The sequence below is a fragment of the Opisthorchis viverrini genome (genome assembly GCF_000715545.1).
Source record: "Opisthorchis viverrini unplaced genomic scaffold opera_v5_232, whole genome shotgun sequence".
In the NCBI taxonomy this organism is placed as follows: domain Eukaryota; kingdom Metazoa; phylum Platyhelminthes; class Trematoda; order Opisthorchiida; family Opisthorchiidae; genus Opisthorchis; species Opisthorchis viverrini.
In genome coordinates, this window is record NW_008751891.1 from 384,653 (window position 1) to 394,286 (window position 9,634).

Sequence of the window (9,634 nt, forward strand, 5' to 3'; positions counted from 1 at the left end):
CTTTCGCCAGACCACCGGGACTGATACAGCTGCCCAGGTAAACAGATTTGTCTACTACCTCAATCGGTTCATCCGCAAGCATGAGGCTAGGTTTCGAGCCCACCCAGTCTTGTAGCAGCACCTTACACTTTGCAGGTGTGGCATGCATGCCGAACTGCGAGGCAGAATTATTGCTGAGGTCAATGTGGGAGCGATGGGTAGCAACGCGTAAGTCACAGAACTGTTGATCAAATGACGCGAGGCAGAATTATTGCTGAGGTCAATGTGGGAGCGATGGGTAGCAACGCGTAAGTCACAGAACTGTTAGATGATCAAATGAGATTGTTGAAGCTTGTTAAAACTCGAGTTGACTGCCCTAAACTACAGAGGAGTGTAGCGACCATCTAGCTGGACAGTATAACAGACACAGAATCAGTGAAACCATTCGAAAAACGGACGCATTCATTCTTACAAAAGGGTCAGTAAAGTGGAACAATCCCCCCCCATATGAACGACGATGAAACGTTCTCAGTTATCTCTCATTCCTTCAGTGTAAAAAAACGCTCAGTTGTAACACCCTTTCGGTGCCGAACTGCCACGCTAGCCGAAGGAAGCACAAGGGCTGGGATACTGCCAGGTTGCCCAGGTCTAGACAGGGGAAATCGAGAGGTAGAGGTCGGGTTCGAGCCACGGAACTTCCGGTAAGTGAATTCGTGCCCTAACCACTTGAGCCATCTGGTCCCCAGTGTAACAGACTTTCGGTGCCTAGCTGCCATGCAACCGGAATAAAGTACGAGGACTGATATAATTTCAGGTGGCCCAAATCTAGACAGGAGCAGTCGAGATGTCTGGGTTGGGTTCGAACCACAGACGTTCAAGCCAATAACTGTGCACCCTAATCATCGGACCATATCGAGCTCTCCCTTTATTGTACAGCCGAGTGGAACTACAGTTTACGAGACACTACCTGAGATTAGCAAGTAATGAAACTTACACTTGGAGGTTATTGTAAGGTTGATGCACAGCCGGAGAATAAAAGAACCAATAAACTGTATGCGAGACTGAGGGATGTTTTCCACCTCTCCCGTGAGAGAATCCGCACAGGATGTAGCCACACTCGGTGGTTCTGGAAATGCACGTCTGCGATTCCACCACCCGATGACACAGGAGCAAATAAAAGCCAGATAGAACTCGACGCAAGATCCAAAAGCTTCAACGATAAACCCGAAGAGCGGTGAGACTTGGAGATCCGATTGGATAGGAGCACTCACAGGAGGTAATTCTGGCGACGGAGTTTGGCGAAGAGTTAGTGCCAGTTGGTGCCGTGCAGCATGCTGAACTGTAGGTCTGAGGGACCACCAGATTTCAGCCAACTGTAGGGCCGCGTGGGCTCCGAGCAACTGAAGTATCCAAGTGATGGCCACCCAGGTGAAATCGGATTGACCAACAAGAAACCTCAAAACAGACCGGTGGAAAAACAGTTGTCATGTTGAGTATAAAAAATGACGCTATGCAATAAGAATCACCATTTACAGCTGAGATGCAGCAATTGCGCAAAACAGAACATCATAGGGAAACGGGGCAGTCTGTCTTGGTCGATTGAAAGTGGACTCAGTGCTATGGATCGCGCAAGAAGCAGTGGCTAACTCGCAAAAACTTCTGTAGACTCTCCACGAAAATGGGTTTTATCAGGATACTTTTTCTTGGGAGGTTGTGATACACTGTCGCAACAAACACTATTGAACACAAAGAGAAAAACGCCAGTGTACACAAGTGAATACGTTGTCTCAATTCGTGGTGAAAGTTCCAGGCAGTCAGACAACGCCTACAAAAACATCACCTTAAATGGACACCATTGGAACTGTGCCGGGCAGCTGGATATAAAAGAAGTCCAGAACAAATGTACATAAGAAGACTTCCAGATGAATCAGCGAAACGGATAACACTCACAGCGTGAAACAAACTAGCAATCAGGGGATGAGGAACGAGACTAGATTGGAATACCAATGAAGGATCATCACTTGGCAGGCAATGAACGAAGCAGGTAACCAGCAACATCACTTTTTAACATCATTTACAAAAGATGTGCAGCCTGAATGTGTCAATTAGGATGAGTAGCTAAGAATCGGTTCCTTTTGGAGGATGAGTTTATCCTGATAAATTGCCGGTCATCTTTCATCGATTTACTCCCCTAGTCCATGGCATCACTTCCAGTGAGTAGTAAACAAACCTCAAGAAACCTGTGGTTGTAGTATCCCTGACCTACACTACCCACGTGTACTTTGCATGACCAAAAATTTAAACGGACAAGTAATGTGCAGGTGAACAATATCTATCCTGAGTTACAATATGTGGGAATGAAACGGTATGATTGTTATGTTCCGTTGCTCGGGGTTTTACACTCACAGTAGGCGTGTGCTGACCCATTTACAGTTTTTCAGCATGCAAGGCCGCTAACTTATTCAGTTTTATGAAGGTCAAATGAACATGTAACGAGGAAATTAGTGCACTTGAGCTTATGCACAATTATTTGGTTGATCGATGGTAGAGAGCAGAAGTTAACTGACGCAAACGGATAATAACTAAAGCCGGTGAGTGTTTAACAGAGCCTTTAACATCAAATGTGAATGTTTGAGGCCGTAAAAATTGAACTTCACTAAAAAACCTGGTTGTCCGTAATTATCCTAGATGAAGACAATGGTACGGAAGACGGATAGCATGTTTAAATGCGGATGTGACAACCGCCTACAGTGCACAACATAATTCTCAAAACAACGACCTTGACTTAGTTATGGTCTGATAGCAACAAGAAGTAAACTTGATGCGTGCACGCAGATGCCTGAGATCCACAGAATCTATACACTGGAAAAAAGTAAATAGGGTGTTATGATGTGATTTTGGACGGATAGTCAGCAGTCTTTCCTCCCCCTAAATCGTCCTTATTAAAAGGCTAATGCGGGGACACATTCTGAGAGAACTTCTATCGGGAGTTATTTTCACGGCAGATAAGCCTCTTTAGGGTGCACTGATGATGTTTCCTCGATTGGCCAACTGTCAATCCCGGCGAAGAGATTGATAGCCACCCGATCAACTAACAAGGCATGCACTCGGGTTGCTAATATTCCAATACACTGCTAAACGAAGCTGGAAGGTGCGAGTGAAGCTCAGGCCTGCATGCAAACTGGGATATGTAAGAAATACTTATCCGTCCACTAGGTTAGCTAAGTTAAGTTTGTGCAGGACAATCTTTTTCCACGAGTATGCAGTCGGATAGTTGGGGAATGGGTAAATTCGCTGTTACACGAGCTGTTAGTGGAGGAGTTGCAATGCAGTACGTAAGGTTCACTAATTATATCGGACAATAAATAATATGAGGCAGAAATATACTCATCAACGGAGATTAGAGTGGCACAAAAAAGCAACTGGGTTTTCACCCACCACCCATCCACTCATTCCCTCACCTGTACCAGGGATTTGTTGGATTGCCGTAGGCATCCATGCAGGTGAATGTGGCACCTCGAATGGTGTTCATTCCGATAGCAGCCAATAGACCATGGTGGCCGGCGACAGCGCGGATAGGCCAGCATTCTAAACTGCAAGCACACAATTCCATGGTGGCAAGTGCATCGAACAGAGCTAAGACCATTGGAGGGCTGAAACGAAAACGGCCAGAAATGCTCGAAAGAAACGATGGCGACTCCAGGGCAGTTGATCCAGAAACCCTACTGTCTGAAGAAGTCTGGCATGTGGTATCTCGTGTCCTGTCATTATCTGACGTTCGCGTTGGAGCACTAAGCTAAAGATGGAATGTGGAACAACAATCCATGAACAAAAGCAAGAGGATATGTTGTGTTGGAAAACGAAATCGAGGCAAAATCATCAATAGGCGTGACTAAGATGACAATGAGTTCGCAAGTAACAGCTGACAAGGAACTTTTCACTGGAATCCGAAAAAATCATTAGACGGACGCCATTGCTGCAGATCATCTGAAACTAAACTGCTCAAGTGGACAGACTGGTTTTACTGAACTATTCTAGACACTGGCAATTATGTGGGCGCCCCACCAAGAGTTCTGTTAACGCGGTCTTCAAACTGACGGTAGAACCTGCATACTGCCGCGAGGTTTGAGGGTACCATTAGCGCACAGACAGTGGTGACAGTCGCAAACCAGTCACATGTCATCACCAGCCCTAAAGAAACCTACATATTCGACTCCACTACGTGTTGTCTCAGCAAAACTAACCTCGTGTCAAGTAGGATACAATAATGATACGTCAGGGGATTCGATCGCGCAACGGTATACAGTAAAGTATGTGACCCAAGTTAGAAAGACGGAAGTCGAGGAGACGGGAATACAGTCTGAACGACACGTAGGAAAACAAGCAATGAAGGCGCAACCTCCCGGGTGTCAGAGCGAGATGTCGTGAGTTGCCAAATGCACGGTCAGGGAAATCAGTTCCAATGGTATCTGAAGGGAACTTCAGTGAGACTTCCGGTTTACCTTATCTACAGAGGATTAAAAGAGACTGAACAGCATGTTTGGTGCCGCGGGAATCATCCCAAAGACTGTTGCTGTATCTTACTAAATCCAACCAGCCATGAATTTTATCTGGAATCCCCAGACACTGGCATACAGTGACCAACTTTGAACATATCTGTCAAAGAGGCAGTTGGATCCAAGGGTTCTTGACCTTGCTGCCGTCGGATAAAGGCGGCACCAGTACTGGTACACCGTGGGAAAAGCATATGCCCACAAGCAGCAATTACTGAATCCCACTATTCTCAGCTCCTGGCATGAAGATCAGAGCTGTTGGACAGTTTTTTACTAGTCAATCGGAATGACTTAGTTACATTGTGGACTCGCAGTGGATCAGGAAATTGTTCCAATGGGCCGTAGTGAGCTTACTACATCGTCATCTAGAAAGATACTCAAGTTGGGTATCCAGGTAACGGAATAAGCTCTAAAGTAGTAATGGTGAGGTTGATAACCTTTTTAGTGTCAGCAAGGCCACTTTTACGCCGGATACAAATTTAGCAAAGGGCTTCGACCAATTGAGGCAGCACCATGATCAAGCATACGTCAATCTAGCTGTGCGAGTGGAAACTTTTCCCCGGAATGGTGTCTTCCGGTTTTCCATTGCCACGGAAGACAGTTTCTACCGAGAATGTGGATTTATCCATAAACACAAGAAAGCTCACGAGGTGCAGAGGACACAAACCTTGCCAGAAATCTGAGTCACTTTCAGTTCGTAAAACTCAATGCCGAAATGCTGGCTAAAACCCAGCAGCATCCCACAAGTATATAATATGCGGAAACAATCTGCATTGAGATCTATCAGAACCACATAGTCTGTCGAAAGGTTGTGAATGAAGATATGGAATTTAGCGACTATGTCCGGTGATTCCACCGTTACCGTTGGTAACGTCCTTAATTAACCCCTCAAGGATACCCGGCGACCGCGCTACCCCCGCTAAGAACTCCCAACATCAAAAATGACATCTTCCACCCTTTAAATTATCCAAAGGGAACTAGAAGCTACCTAGGATGTTAGATGATCTCATGGTTATATGCGTCATAGGGATTGCCTTTGAAAACACGTCCAGAGGAAGAACCAGAGAATTGGTTGGAGGTCTGTCAACCGACGAACCTGAAATTTTTCCCTGAGATAAACCAGATCAAGACAAAACTTTTCCCATCTAGATGCTGTAAATAACGTCTCCTTAGAGTCGATTGCCGACCACCAGCTTATGTGAAGCCGACACTGGTACCGTCTCACCTGCTACAAAAAACAACCTCTCCGATTCCTGACTTGCCTGGCGACACAAAGTAAACGGAAAACGCGAAACGCAATGGGTTATCTCCAACGCATCCAAGCCTACATTTCGAACACACCCACAAAACCGTTGTTCCAGGTAGTGTCGCATCTGTTGCAGGAGAAGCGCAACCTGTTGTTTACAAAGGCGTAGCATCGCCGGTTTTCGGGTCAGCTATTTATTCCCTCTGACCACAGCCTTATATACGACAGCCTGGTCTTGAACTAACAACGTCGGCACTTGGCTTCAAAGAGACTGCCAGTCCACATTTACACCAATACCGGTGTCTACAGTAAGTTGACGGAACTGCACGACAGAACACAACTAGCTCAGGGCTCGAAATGGCCCAGTGGTTAATACGCAAGCTTATTGACTGGAAATTCCGAGGTTCGAATTCAACCCAGACATCTCGACTACTCCAATCTAGGCTTGGACAAGCTGGTAGCACCTCAGCCATCGTTCTCTAGTAAGGTGCTATTGCAGTTAGGTACCAAACGGCTATTACAGCTGGACGATTATTAATATTAATGCTGATAACGAGCTAGTTGACGGCTGAGAAGTGAGCATGCCTACATTCCGACGGAGTTGACTGAAACCAAACCGACCAAGTACAGGGCGAGTGTTGCCGTTCCACCGGACCGCCAAGGTATTCTGCCTTGATGCCCCGCTGAACAGAAATGATGGTTCTTTGTGGCGTGGCGTGATGCAAACGTTGGAGGATATACGGCAATCACAGTCAGGTTCACAGGGATACCTCTCGATCAAAATCATACGATGTCCGACCGACTGAAAGCCACGTGAAAACGATTGGGAGGGCGGACTCCAAACGAGATCTATGCAAAACAAGCGCACAGTTAGTAAAATCGTAAAATCCACGGACCGCCAAGGTATTCTGCCTTGATGCCCCGCTGAACAGAAATGATGGTTCTTTGTGGCGTGGCGTGATGCAAACGTTGGAGGATATACGGCAATCACAGTCAGGTTCACAGGGATACCTCTCGATCAAAATCATACGATGTCCGACCGACTGAAAGCCACGTGAAAACGATTGGGAGGGCGGACTCCAAACGAGATCTATGCAAAACAAGCGCACAGTTAGTAAAATCCATAGTAAAATCCACAGTAAAATCCATTAGTATCGGTTGAGAGGGAGCCGACTTGTACTCCACTTGATGCAAATTCACAGGTAAACTTCTGATCGAAACCCATTCAGGGAAAAAGGCCAAGGGATAATTTGCCACGGTCCACAAAACGCATTTATATGTACTCATTCGAATATCCATGCGGGGAACCACAAACTGACCACAGAGAGAGCACCAGAAGTAACGGTCTTTTAGAACACAGTGTACAACCACAACGTTCGCCTCACATCCAGACATTAAGTTCAAAACTCCAGGCGATGAGATTTTCTTGACTGCTATCGTCCTTCCAACCTAATTACTACCTTCCAACTTACCTGAGAAAATCGCCCTTTCGGAACAACAGTACCGCAATTCTTCATAGGTGAAACTGTAAAATTTGTGAGTGAACGATGAAGACCAAAACAATCTTACAGTACGAGCGTAAACTGCATGACCAATTTTTGGAGATAAATATATCTATGTTTATACCCTAGGTTGTTTTTCTCCTCAAATGCCACTAGATCTTCACATGAAACCGCTAGTGGTTAAATTAACTGAGTCACATAAATCCATCAACAGAATAAGCAAGCAAATGAACTTCAGGAAAGTGCAACAAGCTAGGTGGTGAACTGGCCTTCGCGGCGGTAAATTATGTCGCGGTGGCCAAGAGAAAAATGTCTTGTCCGTGATGTACAGCGACATCATTCCTCATGAAGTGACATACAGGTCCCCGTAACAATCGTTGCAATATGACTCAAGAAAACGCTAAACGATAGTGACTAAGCCCTGTACACATACGCATCAATTCGGATCTCACCAGTCATTTATTTTGGGGGGACAATTTTTGCAGATCGCAACAAAACTTTGTCGGAATCATCCTCGTTACGGGTGGTCTCGATACACAGGGTCCCTACTCGAAAAATTAGACGTTTACTGGCTATTTCCCTCAGTGAAACAAACTGTCACTGCTGCAAGAGGATAAATTATTGAAAAGGTGCAGCGCGGTAGATGCTGTCCCTTGTTAACCGGTTCACATCCCCGAAACTTTGTCAGTTGGACGACAAGAACAGTTTTCTATCCATCCAAATCACCACTATTATCATGGTCATCGGGGAGAACAGCATCAGCGTTGACAGTGATGCTTCACAATGCCCTTGGCGTGGAATTGTTTTCATGATTATTCGCGCACCTCCAGACGTGATTGCAGCAACGGGAGTTCATACATAGGAATGGAGTACGGAGAGTCAACGCCTGATCATTTTACTAGTAACATGTTACCGATGGCGAACAGGTACAACGAACTCTATTTCCGACGCAGTCTGTTTGAGAGATTAAATCATAGTGACAAGGCCAAATGAGCTTAAATGGGTGGAAATATCTATCTGAAAAAAGAACTCACGAAAAGCACAAGTCGCCGGCCGACAAAAGCGAGAATAGTTACGGCAGTCCAGAAGAGTGCCACGAAAAAAGCGGTGTGTAGTAACTCTCCATAAATATCTCGAATGGACTCAAAGAATACACGCATACTTCAACGAGCATGAGGGCAGCATTTCTGAAAATAGCGCAAACACAGTTAACAAGGTGATGCCGTGACTATGATCCACAAGGTCAGTTCAGGTTTTGGGCTTTCACGCATTCACGGATTGATACACAGGATCGAGGCGTTTACCCAAGTCTCCCGGATCGGTTTTGTTCTTGTCGGTCAGTGGCTGTCGTTCACCTGAAAGGCACAAGTGAAAAAAAGGTGTAGCACTGCTATTTATGTTCTTAGCGCGGGGCAGTATGGTTGCCAGCGCGAGGATTCGCATAAATAAATGTCTTATAATGCTTTAAACTGGGTTCTAGAAGGAGCGTGGACAGCCGTCAGAGGAAGGTCATTCCACGTAGCTACTACCCGAAATGGGAAAAAAATTTATCCCCGTCGTGTGTTTGCTGGGCTAACGGTGAAAAACCTGTTTGCCAAGCTTTGTTCAAACAGGGCATAAGTAAGAATTGGGTCACCTCGGAGGCGACGGCACTCCAGGGGAAAGAGATCAAGCATCGCGAGACGCGTTTCATAGTCCGCGGATTTAAGGCTGGCAACCATTCTCGTAGCGGCCCGCTGGACACGCTCAATGAGGGTGACGTCTTTCGTGTGTCCTGAATAGACAACTTGGTTGGCGTATTCCAGGAGCGGTCTGACGTAGGCCCCATAGAGTATTTGGAAGTCCATGCGAGTAATACAGGAGAAAGTGAGCCGGATCATCTATAAAATGGCGAGTGCCTTTTGGGTCGATTTCTCATGGTGCGCTGAGAAGGACAAGTTTGAGGAGACCCAGATGCCCAAATCCTTTTTGGCATCTATCCTCAGGAGGTTTTCTGGCCGCTTTTCACCATGCATAAAAAAGGCATTCGCTAAATCCCCTCCAAATGACACATGGACGCACTTTTCATCGTTCAGAGGAGGGTACCAGTCCATCGACCACTTTGATGAACTTCAATGGAGACGGGTGCTGGAGAAGAGTAGGTCGAACCTATTCTCACTCGGGATGATCTGTCTGATAGGAACGCCTTGATCCAGCGAAGGATTTTCCCTTGAATCCAGTAAGACTCGGGTTTGTGGAGCAGCGGGCAGTGTGGGACCCTATCAAATGCTTTTGAGAAGTCGAAAAATATGGCATCCGATATGAGTCCTTCGTCCTTGGCTTGGGTAAAGCTGTCCATAAAGACGAGCTTGGAA

At 46.0% G+C, this 9,634-nt stretch overlaps 1 protein-coding gene across 1 annotated transcript in view; it reads right to left on the reverse strand.

The window, feature by feature from the left end:
- Positions 1 to 8,496, reverse strand: part of T265_08753 (hypothetical protein) — a gene marked incomplete at both ends in the record, with an annotated part of 16,358 nt that extends 7,862 nt beyond the window's left edge. The window contains 3 exons of the mRNA XM_009174642.1: positions 974 to 1,434; positions 3,441 to 3,775; positions 8,315 to 8,496. Of these exons, the coding sequence (XP_009172906.1) occupies positions 974 to 1,434; positions 3,441 to 3,775; positions 8,315 to 8,440 (922 nt within the window). The remainder of the gene's footprint in view (positions 1 to 973; positions 1,435 to 3,440; positions 3,776 to 8,314) is intronic.
- Positions 8,497 to 9,634: the final 1,138 nt, after the last annotated feature.